The 16,870-nt window shown below is 32.0% G+C and overlaps 1 protein-coding gene and 1 non-coding gene across 2 annotated transcripts; both read left to right on the top strand.

Moving 5' to 3' along the window:
* Positions 1–3,817: 3,817 nt before the first annotated feature.
* On the top strand, positions 3,818–3,889 carry TRNAK-UUU (transfer RNA lysine (anticodon UUU)). The gene has a single exon. It is a non-coding gene; the product is annotated as a tRNA-Lys (tRNA).
* Positions 3,890–6,992: 3,103 nt separating this feature from the next.
* LOC112012497 (cytochrome b561 domain-containing protein At4g18260) lies at positions 6,993–9,784 on the top strand. The gene is made up of 4 exons (XM_024044875.2): positions 6,993–7,431; positions 7,627–7,791; positions 8,483–8,631; positions 9,189–9,784. Exons 1-4 carry the CDS (start codon positions 7,291–7,293, stop codon positions 9,529–9,531), a joined length of 798 nt encoding a protein of 265 aa, XP_023900643.1. The 5' UTR covers positions 6,993–7,290; the 3' UTR covers positions 9,532–9,784.
* Positions 9,785–16,870: the final 7,086 nt, after the last annotated feature.

The following is a 16,870-nucleotide window of genomic DNA, read 5'->3' on the forward strand; positions in this document are numbered from 1 at the left end:
GTAATGATTATCTTGTAGAAAAATACTCAAAAAGTCTTGATTATCACAATTTTGTTGTTATAATTATCTTATTTATTCCCATGCAGCAAGCCTACTTTTGACACTAACAACCAATCCCAAAATTTTTAATTAATTTTAATTTTCTAACCAATCAGAATTAAATTAAATTAATCATGCATGGTTGGTTCCACCCAAACAAAATGCATGTAGACGTGCAAACTTATTATGCGATATCTTTAATGACGGTCGATTTGGAAACCAGCATACTTTGCGACCTTTAAATCTCAAGATCATTTTTATGATATGTATGAAAAATTAATGCAGTGATGAATCAGAAATTTTGGGTATATTAATGGTATTTTAACCATCTTCCTTGATTAAATTATGGGTGCAAAATCGAGTGTCTACACACTTTACATCTATTTGACTTTATTTCCCAATATTACAAGTACAAAAAAAAAAAAAAAAAAAAAAACTAATCTCAAACTCTAAATTTTCCAAACACACCAATTTTTCAAGCAAAAAAACAAAAATTGAGAAAACTCAAAACTTCGCATACAAATTCACATATACATTATACTTTCTCCTGGTAGTGCTTAGGCTAGCGCTGGTGAGTGGTGAGCCCCTTTACGCGGTATAGGCTCTCCAATAAAGTTAGCATCACTCCCATTGGACTTTTCTACCACCTACAGTTCCTCGGTGAACTGCTACTCTCTTTCATCTCTGTTGCCACAGCTACAGCTGTTCTCTCTTTTTCACTCCCTTCGTGAACACTCCCTCTGCACTATGCTTTGCTTTCATCACCTTTTATTGAGTGATTTTCATCTATATCACTATATTTGCAAGTTCATTCATCATTTGTGACCACCAAATGACTACATTAAGTAGTAGATAAAAACAAAAACTTGACATGGAACCAAGCTCAATAGAGAGAGAGAGAGAGAGAGAGAGAGANTTTTTCCAAAAAATGAAATAAGCACATCTTGTGGGTTTCCATTAAGCCTAATGATAAAGAAGTAAAAAATAATCATTATAAAGTGGACGTTATATGTTAAAATTCTATCTTATTTATAATAATAATAATAATAATAATAATAATAAAATCTCACACAAACCAAAATACTATACACTGTTTTTTTTTGGGGACAAAAAATCGTACATCTATTTGTCTTCTTTTTTCCCATGTACATTCCTAATCACCAAACATCTCCATTTGCTTGCAAGAAAACTCAATCTCAAATTTAAAAATACACTAATATTTTGAGCAACCAAATAAAAACTACACTTAAATCTAATTTGAAGACACACAAAAAGCAAGACATTCACATTAGTCCATCTAAAATAGTATAGGCCTTATAATTTGCTTAACCAACCCCAAAAAACTCCCACATCAATTCATGCAAAATTGTGTAAAATATGATTTTAGAAAGAGAGAGAGAGAGAGAGAGAGAGAGAGAGAGAGAGAGAGAGAGAGAGAGAGAGAGAGAGAAAAGAAAAAAGAAAAAAGTATGTAAAATCCTATAATTTTATGCTTGGGACAAATTAAACCCTATACTTTTAAATAAGACACTTTAAACCCCATATTGGAATTTTTATGATATATTTGTGAAAGTTTAGGGTTTAAAGTGTCCCATTTAAAATTATGAGATTTAATGTGTCCCATAAATAAAATTATAGGGTTCATCTCATTATTATTATTAATGTACTTTCCCTATTTTATTTATTTATATTATCTATTCATTGAACATTTAAAAAAAAAAAACTCATTTGCAAGCAAAATAAATTTTGTTTGCCAAATAAGGTTTTTTTTTTTTTTTAATAACCCTAAATCTCTTGTTTGATAACAAAGAAGTTTACCAGTTTAACTAATTAGAACTTATGCCAAATAAGTTTTTTAGCTTTGATTATATATATATATATATAAAAGGTTTTTGAGCTACATCATACCAAACAAAACAATTTAAAAATAAATTGAACTAAAAAAGAAATATTTTTTTGTTTTTATTATTAAAAACAAATTTTGTAGTGTTTTTTTAGAAAATGTTGCTACAAAACAGGTCCATCTTGAACTCAAGCCCATCTTCCACATCTTGACTCAACCAAGTCCAAAACTCAGCATCTTCGGCGCAAGCACAAACAAACTTAGCCCAAAAAAAAAAAACCCAATATCTCAAGTCTCCAACTCTCAAGTGCGCTTTTGCATATTTTGTTGGAATTTGAATTCTTGGCCTTCCACCTTAACGCTAGGAATTATTCATTTCTATTTAAGCTCTAAGGAATAAACTTCCCACCCATAATTCAAAATTTGGTAATTAATTTATGTTAGCATTTAAATTTTTTTAAAAATAATTTTTTGCAAGGAACATAGCATTTAAATAGCTCAGATATTTTTTTATAAAAGCTTAGAGAATGAGGTGTTTGTAAGTTGTTATAATTTTTTTCATATGAAGGTATTAAGAATCAAATTTTTTTTATACATTAAATATTTACAATGAGAAAAGAGGAGATTTGAACCCTAACATCCCTATTAGAATTAGAAATATCAAGATGTGTGAGTTGAGTAACAAAACTATTGATATCTCTCAATTTCTTTTTTAGCCTTTTATAAATACCTTTAAATTTTTTTTCTTTATGAATAAATATTCTCTATATATTTGTTTGCCATCAACCTTTTCTTTTAATTATTTAACTTATTTGTTTATTTAAAAGTCTCATATTTTCTAGGTATAGCAAACTTTCAACAAATAAACAATCAGTAAAAAGCTGCATCCAAATGCATATCAAATATAAACTCTAATTTTTTTTTTCCTTTTCATCTACAAATGGCAAATGAGCAAGGCACTTTAATCTCCAAGATCATACACCTTCCACACAATAAAAAAAAAAAAAAAAATCATCCTAAATATAATTGGTGTATGCAAAAAACAAATGATAATTCAATAGGCTAGCTAGTGGTAGCTAGTTCCTCCTACAACGAGACATTTGACGTTCCAATGCATGAATTGTGGTAAACTATGTGCTCACGTAGTACATAGTCACGTATTAGTGACATGTATATGAGCAAGATTTCAATGAAGTACTTAGGTATTATTTCTTAAATTCTCTTTTAAAGATTTTGCTATGTGGATTTTTCCTCATGAGATGGAAGTGTATTTTTTTTTCTTTTATGAGAGATAGAAGTATATTTTTTAGTTAAATAATTACATGGTTGAATCTTAAAAGGAAAACCTAAGAAACAACATTTAAATTACTGTACTCAAATTTTGTCCTTAATATATTACCTATGTAGTTAGAGTAGACACATATTGATTCAGTTTTTTAAACATGAATGAAAATGAATGAAACAAAGATGATATGGACCACCGACCGAATCTTTGATGATTTATCTCTGTTCACTTTAAAAAATGTTAGTTGAACATAATGCAAATGGCAATGATTACTGTTACTTTTCAATGTCTGAAATGATCCACTCGATTTGTCCTCCTAGTGCGTTATTAAAGAAGAATATGTTTTAACCTTATCTATCTTTGTTTGGACCGTCTAAATCAAGGGACAAGGGTAGCTCCCTTTTCAAAATTGGAGTTTTCAACGTTGAGCGTTGAAAATCTTTACATTTTTCATCGTTTGAGTCAAAATTTTCACTTCAAATTAACAATATATATGGAAAACCCTTTTTTTTTTTTTTTTTTGTTCCGTTTCTGACTTTCTTACTAGGTGTTGTCACTTTATAATTTGCTGATAGAGGAATTATGGTGTATAGTTGAGCATGGTTCTTTTACGTAGACAATAAAGACAATGTTTATTTAAAATCAGTGAAGCCGTCTTAGCTCAGTGGTAGAGCGCGTGGCTTTTAACCACGTGGTCGTGGGTTCGATCCCCACAGACGGCGGTCTCCTTATCATTTTAATTGCATTTTTTCTCCAAACTGGGTCCATTATAATTATTCATATGAACGTGTTTCAAGTAACTCATTAAACTGATTCTCAAAAAAAAAAAAAAAAAAAATCATTGAACTATTTAAAATGCAACTACATGTAGATATAATTATCAAATTGAACTTTTCAAAAAAAAAAAAAAAAATTTATCAAATTGAAAAAAAAAAAATATCGTTCATGTAAGTTGGAAGAAATTTCATCTAAATTTATTTGGAGGAGAATTTTATCCATCTTTTTCTTGTTTGATCCCAGCGCAATCCATACAGTGGAAAAACAAGAAACGCTAAACAGAGATATGAATTATGATCACATAGTCAATACCATTACCGGCCAATAATTGATGATGCATGAGAGGAATGAGAAAAAAGAAACAAATAAAAAATTGACAACCTGATTTGATTAATCGAGTCTGGCTCGAGGCTCCTGGGTACGATTGATTTCATCAAGTAAGATGGTAAAACAAATAGTAAGATACTGATATAGTATATGACGATTGGCAACGTCTAGCCCCATTTGCAAACCCTTCCTTCTTTTCACACTGATAGATGATATAAGGATTAATGTCATCATCAACATCATGAGTGTGAAGAAATCAATTGCAGCAGAAACGAGGCAGGCAGGCAGGCTTGCCTTGTTCAATCACCAAATTCCTAAAGCATTGAGCTTGTTGGACCATCGTAATTTTTAATTTTTGGATTGAGGGGAATAGTTGCACCGACAATACATATAGATGGTGCATCCACATCAAATGTACCTTGAAGCAAATGGGTGGGTTAATATTTTGGGTAGGAGATCAAAACAATAGAGCAAGATAATATCCCCAATGTCCTACTTAATGGGTGTGGGCTCTCTCCCATTACCCGTGAGTGCTCAATGATCGAATCACCCAATAATTAATTAAGACTTCTACCGTTTTAATAATTAATACTTATCCCCTTTATATATATATATATATATAAATCTGTACGTCTTCTTCATGCACATCATTTGGTTCTTCTATGATTTAGGTAATATAATTCACATCAAATGGCCATTCTTAATGAGTGCTCCCTCTTTCTCTTTGTGCGTAAGTTTGCGAGTAATGTTCGGTGCATTTTTTCCCCCCTTACAAAGCTTATAAATGGACCCCTTATTGACAACAATTTTTTTTTTTAACATATATTTTAAATTTTTTTATTATTGACACAAATGTTATTATACACTGCCATGTCACTCCTATAATTATGAAATTTGTGTCACTCATTGTAAGTATATATTGATTTTTTTTAAAGTATACATGAGGAGAGAGAAGAAGGTTTTAAAGAAACTGACAGTGATGTATATCCAAAATAACCTAACTCTTGAATACACAGTATAGATTTTAAACTTCTTTAACTCACACTCATTTTCTAATGAGAGTTGACCTACTGTTTTTTTTTTTTTTTTTTTAAGAATATTAAGTATTTTTAACACATATATACTTGAAAAGTTAAAAGTGAATAATTAGCAACACATGGATCAAAAAATTTGAGAATTTAGCATTTTGTTGTTCTTATGAACATAAATTGACAAATAAAATAAATTTCATAAAATTTTATTTTACCTCAAAATAGAAAAATTAGAAGATATAGCCTCTTTAGTGTTTTGATATATCTTATAACATGAAATATTACGCGTTACCTTGAGAGTGATGAAGTTAATATGCAAATATCTTGCTATCTTGAGAAGATATATATATATATATACACACACGTACTGTTTAAACATATTTTATCAATCAATATAACATGCATCAATCACTCTTACCATTATCTTACTAGCACTATTAAGAAAGATAAATCATAAAAGTTATAAAATAATGTTCTCCTTCATATCAAGGTAATAGTTATAGAAAGACTCCAAGTTTTTGCAAAGAATGAGAGTGAAAAATTCCAAAAATGAGTTCTTACTATTAGACACTAGACTAATGGTGCATCTCTCTACTAGATTGAGGAAGAATGTGTCTTTATTATGAAAAATGTGTCTTTATTAGTTATGGGGGTGGTCTATGAAGTATGCATCCATTGGAATTTGTTCATATCATAGCCAAAACAAAAGTTTTAGGTCATAGATCTCATTATGTTAGGCCAGGGTGGGTCGGTGGTTAGTCTTTTTGAAACTTGTTTTGCTTTTTCACCATTTAATATTAGTTCGATATTGCCATGTGATGTGTTAGATACTTAACGAGAATTAAAGCAGAAGAGCAAAACTTGATAACAGAGAGAACCGATGAGCCAAAAACCGCACTATCCTCAATATTACGGTTTTACCCCTGTGGAACTTTTGTCCACTTTGGGCATTATGAGGCTCGTATTAGGTCTTGAGCCCTTGACATATAAGAAGATAAAAACAGTTAATTACAGTAAGTGTGCTACATTAGCTAAAATCGTTTTGTGAGATAATTTGTAAAATTGTATTTTAAAAACATGATTTTTAAAATTGTGTATAAATACGTGATAAATTGTAAAATCGTATTTTGAAAACATAATTTTTAAAACTGTGTATAAATACGTGCAACAAATGACGTATAACAAACACTAGCCTAAGAAGATAGGGATAGGTGGTAACATAGTTTCTATGATCATCGAAAGACATATACCTCAACCTCATCAACTAAGCTCACTAGTGCTCATCTGATGATGTACCTCAGTTGTTGACCGACCAACATGTTGTGTATAACTTGTGCCATAATAAAACATACCTAGACTTCAAGCTATTTCTAATTATTTTTTCACATGAAGCGCAATGCTTAAAATTATTGTAGGAATGAAGAAAATAAGGCATGTTCTACAACCATGTCCACTACGATTCCACAAACGTTGTTATCAAACTCCTCATCCATTAGAATTTTGACCCTTTTCTATTTGCAATCCCACATTCCCTTTTATGTAACCAAAAAGCTTGTCCATGTTAACCCCACATCGTTGAAAGTATTCATACCCTCTTTATCTTTTTTCCTTAGGGAGTTACTTTCACTGTCCTTCTCATTCATACCAACCACCACGAATTACCTACGCTTATAAATGTCATAAGTCATAACTAACACAACATGGCCTTAGCTATTCTGTATATTCACTAATCATACAACATTTTTTCTTTGTGCAGTAAGAACTTGCAGTTACTATATCAGTAACGTAGCCATCTTTTGTATAAATCTATTTAAAACCTCTCATTGCCCCCGAAATAAACTAATATTCACAAAGCATCTACCTTTCAAAAAGAAAGAGCAGAAGAACTTTCGAGGGAAAGAGAGAGAGAGATAGAGAAGGGCAGACATATAGAGAGCATTAGGATATTGATTTGTTCTCATATTCTGGTTTTGCTTGAATATTGAAGAATGCAAAATTTTCACAATTGTGTACCTTTCTATGTCTCTGCATACTATCTTATTCTTCTACCATTAGTTGGCTGTTCATTCCACGAAGACATGAATCATTTCAGCAGTCACAAGAGCAATATTACAGATAACTTTCACAAGGTACACTAGTTTTTCTTCAAGTTTCCTTTCTTCGCTTCCTCTTCATCTTCTACAAAAGTGTTAAAGAAAGATTATATTATCCATGGCAAGCCAAGTCTCTCATTTTATTTATGTAGTAGTCTATTATCAGCTTTCTAGTATCTGGGAAATGTTGTGCTTAAGCTTAATTAACTGTTATTTAGTCACCTTTTGCAGCTAAGTCCTCAGACGACATCTGATATCACAATTCATGGGATTCTCCTATGGGCTTCACTGGGGTTCTTATTTCCTGTAGGGATACTTATTATCAGAATGTCTAGCAGAGAGGAACCTGGTTCTGCACGGTTCAAAGCTTTTTTCTATGTCCATGTTATTTTGCAGGTAAGCTCTTCATTCTTGTTCTGCATATTATTCCATGAATGTTCATGATCGATTTTTCTTTTTAATCAATAAAAGTAGTGTTTGTGACCCATTACATCAATGTATATCTTTTCTATTTTTTTAACGTACATGACTACAGATACCAATTCAGAGCTACACTATGTAATCATTGAAGCTTTGATCTTAGTTTACATCATTAGCACAAGTCACTTTAACTTTAATGATGTTGTCCACAATTCTTTTAAAAGCAAATCTTTTTTGTGGCACACGGTTTTGAAACAGTTAAGTCGAACTAATTTAACTATATTTGATTATGTAATTCTTGTCATTGATGTAATCATGTTTTATTCATATTCATGAGTTTGGGTATGCTAAACCTTAACAAGGTCCTGTATACTAAACCAATTTATATCCTTTCTCTATTATTGAGTTTGCAAAAAATCACCATTTCTATAAGAACTAAACAAACTACTACTGTCACTAAAAGGATACCTCTGTGTTAATTTTCCACTATTTCATAATCATTTACGAGTTTTTCCATGGGTCTAGGAATTATTAAGGCACTAGTTTTTGAAGATTCAAATGAATTAAAAGGAGAAAATTTTCAAGTTCTTCCACTAGTGATCATTATTCTGTTTTGGTTTTTAACCTTTGCCTCCTATGTGCTAAATTCTATCTCTTCATCTAACAGATACTCTCAGTGCTTCTTGCCACAGCCGGAGCTGTCATGTCAATAAAAAAATTCGAGAATTCATTTGATAACAGCCACCAAAGACTAGGTCTAGCACTTTATGTTGTCATATGGGTGCAAGTCTTTATTGGATTTTTCAGGCCTAAAAGGTATTCCATTTTTTTTTTTTTAATATAAAATTTTGGATTAATTGTAGAAAATTACCATAACTTTGGAGGTACTTGCACTTTGCACTCTAAGCTATGAACACTTGTAATCACCATCCCAGTTGCAACAAATTTTGCAAAGTACTCCTTATAACCTGATGGACTAGTAAGATTATCACGTGTAAATTATATGACCACAAAAATTTTGTCTTTAACTGATTGCAAAGGAAAAACAGGGAATTTAATATTTAATGGTCATGTGACTTGTACATAATCATTAATTTTAATAGTCAATCAAGTTACATGGTGCAATTTGTAAATTTTTATAGTTGTTACTTACAAGTTTTCATAGGTTGGAGTGCAAAGGGAAAGTACCCTCATACTGGTTTGGGGTCATTTTTTGATTTTTCCCATTAACCCTTTTTTCAATCACAGTAGAAACCGGTCTCTCACCAAGTTATAGTTGATTCTCAAATATGATGCCAAATTGTAACTACAAAGTCTAAATTATTGCAAGTTCTTGTTTATTTATGCATATCTAAATTTCCCTCCTTTTGCAGGGGAAAGAAGGAAAGGGGTGTGTGGTATATGTTGCATTGGATACTAGGGACAATAATTTCTCTGGTGGGGATCATCAACGTTTACACAGGCTTAAATGCATACAATAGGAAAACATCAAGGAGCACAACCCTTTGGACTATACTTTTCACAGCTGAGGTCTCTTTCATTGCTTTCTTTTACCTCTTTCAAGACAAATGGGAGTATATGCAAAAGCAAGGTGTGACTTTAGGCGATTTGCCGATCACACTTTCTAATCAAGAAATTCCTGAAAGGTTCAACCAAAAGGAGATGTTGCCTGAACGATGTGGCAAGCGCAATGCACTTATGAATTTGTTTGACTAACAAGGGATTCTTTATACTATCTTTTTTTTTGCTATAATTTTTCTTTTGGGTTGATCATTTGGCTTTGTTTTTGACGCATGCACTGCATACATGTGGAATGTAACTTTACAAAAGATTACACTAATGGAGTGCATGCATCAAAAAGTGGAGTACGGATTGTGCATCCAATTATGTCCAAGGATTTTCGTTTTTATGTGCAAGTACATAAATATGTATATTGTAGCTATATGATTGATATTATGGGATTAGTAAATTGAGTTTTTTTTTTTTTTTTTTGATAATTTAATAATTACGACAGAGAGGAGATTTAAATTAATTTTGAATGTCTCCATTGAAAATATCAGAAGATACCAATCTGTTGAGTGACAAGATTCTTACAAAATTAGACATTTATTGATATGAAATTGTTAGGAGATTATGTAATGCTTTGTTTGAGAATATTTTTGTGTAATACTATTTTGAAGCGTGTTATGAGAGAATATTAGAATGCAGTACTTCAATTTAATAGCATAATGCACCATATACGAATAAACATGTACCACTTCTAAACCATTGATGCACCAGTCTCCTTTATTAATTATTGACAAGGAAAATTGTTTAGGAATTTTTAGCGTTAATAAAACTCGTCATCATTTTGAGAAAGGGACATGTGTTCTTGTTGTATTAAAACTTAATTTGTAAAATCAAATAAGAGGCAAGAGCTAGCTCCATGATCACAAACAGTTATTTTTTATCAGAAAAGATTTGGTTGCATACTTTCTGATTAGACACTTTGATGTTGCATGTTTTGATAGGTTCCAGCCGGTAAAATGTCATGGAGTTCTGATTGGACTATTTAGAATAATTTGACTGGCTTACCAAAAGAAAAATTGAAAAAAAAATAAAATTAAAATCAAAGCATAGAACCACATTAATTAGGGTTGGCAAATGATTCGAGCTAGGTAGAAACAATGTTACGACCGCATCAAGTGAATTTAGAAGAAGCTACACTTTTATTTATTAGCAAAGTCAAAACTGGCCATTCCTTGTAAATACTTTTGATTAGTAGTAGAGCTACTGGAGATGCATATATATGATAAAGCTTTCAATTACTAGTAATCATGAGAACTTTATATCATTATCATTAATTTGATATACTAGGCTCATAACATAGAAATGTAAGAATTGGTTCTCTTTCATTAAAAAGAAGAAGAAAGAAAGTAAGAATTGGTTCTCATACCTACATCTAAGGGAAAATAAGTGGGAAAAGAGCCTAATCTCCGTAATGGTATAAAATTTATTTAAAAAGTAAGCTAAATGAATTTAGTGGGTTTGGAAATACAATTTTATCCTCCATCCACCCAAAATGAGAGAGAGAGAGAGAGAGAGAGAGAGAGAGAGAGAGAGTCCAAAGCACTAAAATTTGCAAAAAAAGCCTCCAAACAAATTTAACCTTGAAAGACACATGAAACCTCCTTTAACATAAACAAATATCAATTAACCATAAAGTGGGTTAAGCACAACTCCAACGAAGAACATGACCCTAGATATCTCTTCTCTGATCACGAATATGAACGGATGATCTGCCAAAAAACTGGGAAGTGGAGGAGGTTCATATCGTGAACAAGTTGCAGGAAGATCAAAAATAGTAAAAGATGCTGCCTTAGTACCTTCCTCATTAACTTAATTAGATAGTCCTTATACAAAATTTAAATAAACATCAGGGTTTAGACAGTCATTTAATTATATATACAAAATATCATTAGAATGGAGAACTAATTTTGCTATAGATTCTATTTCTTCTTCAACTATTATTAGTAAATGGCCTTTTTTTTTCCAGCTACTTAAATGTAAGGCAATTAACAGTATCATAAAATTACAAAACATGTAATAGAGGTATTTCCAACAATATCCTAAACTAAAGAAAAGCTAACAGTTCTTGTTTGACATAAAAAAAATCCCTAAAAAGTGTTAAAAGTCAATTAAAGAAAATCTATACAAGATATATTTCCATTCATCTCTCTCTCAAGAAAAAAAGAAAAGAAAAAAGGAAGCCCTTTTCATTTCACAAATCATCAAACAACTCTCTTTCTCTGTGAAGAGAACCTTTTCTCTCTAAAAGAAAGTCTCCCTCTCTTTACCACCTATTTCCATTATCATTGCTTACCACGACAAAACAAATAACAACACATGTTATTCTTGGTCTTCCTCCCATAAAAAAAGAAAAAGAACAACAAGAACAATCATATTCATAACACCCTTTCTTCTCAAAAAAAAAAAAAAAAAAATTATAACACCCTTAATGAAGAGTTTTTCTTCTTATAATAAAATTAGGTTACCCTTAAAAAGAAAAGAAAGAAAGGAAATCGATAGTTGAAGTGGCCAAAGTTATTAGACCACCACAATTAGCGATAACGCCATGGTTAAGACCTAACCCTACTCTTCCTCTTCTACTCTAAATTTACAAAACATTCATACTACAAATCTTTCAAACAGTATCCTAAACTAAGAAAAGCTATGGGTTTTTGATTTCTAGGAAAACTCAGAAAGTCTTAAAGATTCAGGACTTGTTTGGTACATGTGTTTAAACAACAATTTTCATTTTTTTTAGAAATACGTGTGGGTGAAAAAATATGTAAAAATACGGGTAATATTGTTTTAAAACTGAACATGTACCAAACAGGTTCTCAATTCATAGAAAACTCTACAATCAATATAATAAAAGTCTCAAAATCTTTTACCACAAAAAAAAAGTCTCAAACTCTTCAAACGGTATAATAAAGGTCTTTCAAACAGTACCCTTATCTAAGAAAAACTAAAGGTTCTATTGTTTGACAAAGAAAACCTGCAGTCTTAAAAGTAAATTCAAATAAGAACTCCATAAATAGTATTGAAAGCTCGAAAATGTGTCGAAAACACAAAAGCTGTTTAGACCCCGAAATTAAAGTTACGGCTTGGTTGATTTTACACTAACTTAATACTAAGTGCGAAATAGTGTAAACACACATGTATAAGCAAGAGAAATACTCTAATCCATATTTAAAGTAACACAACAGTAAAAATGAAATGAACAAGAATAGGGAAGAGAAATGCAAACACAGATAACACCGAGACATGTTATCGAAGAGGAAACTGAAGAACTCGGCGAAAAACCTCTCCGCCGCCCTCCAAATGGAAATCGATCCACTAGACAATTAGTTGGGATACATGGGTTAGCAAGAGACCCTCCAAGCCTAATCTACCTGATGTGCCTAAACTCTTCAAGCTCCTACTTCAACAAGACTTCTCGAAACCGTGTCTTGTCTAACTCTCTGGATCCCGCAATACGCCCGATTGCATCCACCAAGCCTTACTGGCTTCTTTTGGCAAATCTCCAAAACTTCCTAAACTCTAAAACACTCTCTACACTCTGAATAGATGTTGGTTGTGTTTGGGTACAAATCTCCTTTCAAGGTATGACAATGGGAGAGGAATGAAGAAGATGTTACAATGATTTCTCATTAAGGATGAGTAGCTCTCTCTCTAAAAGATAGGTGTGTGTGTTGTAGAAAACCTATCTAGGTTTTTTCTCTCTAAATAACCTCACATACATTTGTGGGTAATAAGGGTAAATATATTATGGGTGAAGAGTAAGAAAATCACTCTTTAAAATCCTCCAGGTAGAATGTTTCGCGACTATTTCGCGAGAAGGCCTTACCTGCGAGACACTCACGAAAAACGACAGCCTGTCACGACTCTTTAACTTCCAATCACATGCTTCTCACATAGCTCTTTCGCGGGTTAGCTTCCAGTGAGACACTCGCGAGATTCACTGATTTTTCATTTAAGCTTGAGTCTTCACTAACTTGATACTAAACCCAATACAATAAAATCCCATAAAATACAAGAAACAAAATTAAAACAATTACAACACTTTTTGTCATTGAATAAAGCCAACATAAAACATAGTTGTAAATCACAACTTTATAATCTCCTCGTTTGGCTATTCCGTGACAAAACACCCTATAACAAACTCTAGACTTAAACGTGAGTTTGGGAACAATTGCAAAACTTACTTACACCTAAATTTAGAAGCTGTGATGCACTTGGAACAAGATACCTGTAATCTAAAACACTTGCACAAAACACATTAGACCCTCAAGGTAAATTAAGTGATAAAAAGACAAGTATAATGTAACAAGTAAAATGCGATCAAGTAAACTTGTTGTAAAACATATGAGCAACATGATCAAGCACAAAACAGTCATATGGAAATGACTACAATGATCATATAGCAAAGCAAATGATCATCCGAACACGTAACCAATAAAGCACAATAGCATAAGCATAAATGCATGTCCAAGACATAAGCGCGATGCAATGAGAGCAATAAAGCATATCAAAGCACCATAAAGCAACGAGAAAACAAGCATAAAGTAAATCAAGGTTTTCTAAAAAAAAAATGTCTTTTCCCACTTAGTATATGCATCTCCCCTATGACTTTCTCCCCCTATGAATATGCACAAGGTAGAATTTCTTCCCTTAAGAGTGTGCATATGAGTCATATAAAAATGACGATACTCTCCTCCTTTTTGTCATGAATAGAAAAATGAATCAAGAGGAATGGGGGAAAGAAAAAAATATATGAACAAGATGATGTATGAGGGATGCAAGATGAATGAGAAAATGAAGCTCAAATGCAAAATAAAACATCTAAAAAATGCTACAAAGCATAAAGAACATGACATGCTAAGGATGATGAAACATGATATAAACCTAGGCATGACAAAGACACAAATACATGTTATATGTGCTAAAAGGTCTAAAAAGACTTAACTAGCATGAGTGAATGCAAAAACATGTCAAGCGTGTGTGCAGCAAGGTGCACCTAGTGTGCATTAAGGTGCACCTAGTGTGCATCTAGTGTGCATATGAGATGCATGACCAATGTATGAATAAGCACTCATAGGGAAAGGTGTATAAAACACACAACCAATGATTAAAATATGATAAACATGAATAATTATGGTGATCCCCAAAGTTTGGTACTCATCGAAGTCCAAAACAATGAGAAAATGCCATTTGGGCATTTTATCAAACACTTAGAGTGTACACACTACACACGTATGATAAACAATGCAAGAATATATGAAAATCTTGCCTAAATACATGTTATTTTTGTCATAAAGGGCCAACAACCAAAGCAAATCATCATTTAAAAACAAAGCCCAAACAAAAAAATTGACAAAAATTAAGTTTTCCAACCCCCATTTAAGAAAATCTCAATTATGAACATAAAACCCCCAAAAACATAATCTAAGGATCAAAATTCATGAAAAGAGTTAAAGATTACCTTAAAGATGTTAATGGAATGAAAAACACTTGAATTTAGTGGGGTTTTGATGTTGAAGCATTAAAACAGGGGTTTGGGAGAAGATGGGAGAAGTTTAAAACAAAAGACTCACGAAATGCCTTTTAAAAAGTTGATCTGGGAATTTTCGTTGTTATCTCGCTAGTTATAATCCCGCAAAATTTTTTCAGGTATCTCATTGGTATCTCGCAGGTAAGCCTTACTCGCGAAACAGCCGCGAAACAGTCGTAAAACTCTCTGTCCAAAGCTGAAAAACTTGAGAATTGGACCATTTAACTCCCAGTTGAGCATACATGTGAAATGGGTCACGAAAATACCCAGAAAACATGGTTTTCACACAAAAACAACTTAAAAAACTTTGAAAAACATGGGTGATACAAATCACTTCCAGAAGCAAACAAAAAGAATAAAAATCTTTTTGGTTTGATCCACATATGGTGGAGCACACACACATCACATTTGAACATGTACAAATACACAAATGAAATAGGCATTCATTGAACATTAAACTTGTATATTGTGTGTGTGAATCAAGTATGGAATAGTCCTTAGAATAGAGTGAAACTTCAATGATCAATTCAATCAAGTCATACACAACTGATACTAAGTCTAGTGGTCTATCTCAATTAAATAAATGAACATATATGACCTCCCACAAAATGATTACAAATCTTAGAAACTTTTCATTTGGCTTTTATATAAATCACAAAATTTGATCATTTTTGAACAATACATCTCATTTTTGAGATCGGTGTTTGAAATTTTTGATATTTCAATATTGAGAATGAGCTTTTGGCTTTTTTGAGCACCATACATTTTAAAACAAAAGTCGCTTTTCCTTTTTCCTAGTCAAATACTATTATGTGCGATAGGCTTTTGTAGCTCAAAATCTCTTTTCATTTGGAGATTTACATTTGGTGAGCTCTTTCTTAAAAAAAAAATAAAGTGGGAAGAGATATAAACATAAGTCTATGCAAGTATCAAGACCATCAAGACTATTCACCAATCATTTATGACAAGCTTGAAGATCTATTTACAATAATCACACATAGTTTACAAAATTCTTCCACACAGATAAACGTGCATATAAAAACAAGCTAAGCTCGTAAATGCACTATGCCATTAGTACGAAGATACTAGGCCAAACTCATATGTGATATGTGTTCAAATATATACGATCAAACTTTTTGAATTTTTCACTTTTTATGTGGTTTTAGATTTTTACACACACAAAACAAAGACATAAAAGTAAGATAAAAAACAAAAACAAAACAATGCATATAAAGAGATACATGATACACAAATGCATGACAATAAAACATCTAATGCATGAAGGGTACTACAATGATTGAAAGAATTAAATCAAGGACCAAAAGAGAAAAAGCTCAACCATAGAAACCTTTCCTCATTCAAATGGAATGATTGTTTGGAATAAGTGTCTCATGAGAAGTGAGACGAGGTTGGAAGAATGAGAACCGGAGATGCATATAGTCAAGGAGTTAAGAGCATTAAACACTTCTTTAACAACATGCTATTTTCACTCAAATCCGATTTACTCTTTTTAGCACAACTTCCAAGAAACTCAAGTTTCTCTTTTATTTTGATTCTTTTAAAAGCTTGAAACTTAGAGTAATGAGGTCTAAGATGACCAAATGCACTACAATGGTGACAAACAATGTGTTTAGGTCCATTAGACTTTTTGGGAATGGATCTAGCAACTTGGTTTTGTTGTCTCTTTAACTTATGACATTGAGGTCTTATATGACCAATCACACCACAATGGTGGCAAGTAGGAACAAACTTAGATCCACTCAATTCCCTAGGATGGGACCTAAACATAGGCTTTGACTTAACAGCCTTTCTCTTCACTTTTTGATTTCTTTTATGTGGAGGAATGTACACCAATTTGTCTTTTGAGGCAGAAAACATAATAGGCACAAAATCGGGTGATACAACATGATTGCAATATATATTTTCTTCCTTTTTAGCAATAGGTTCAACAATCAAACA

Source organism: Quercus suber, unplaced genomic scaffold (assembly GCF_002906115.3).
Source record: "Quercus suber isolate HL8 unplaced genomic scaffold, Cork oak 2.0 scaffold_110, whole genome shotgun sequence".
NCBI classification, from domain to species: Eukaryota; Viridiplantae; Streptophyta; class Magnoliopsida; order Fagales; family Fagaceae; genus Quercus; species Quercus suber.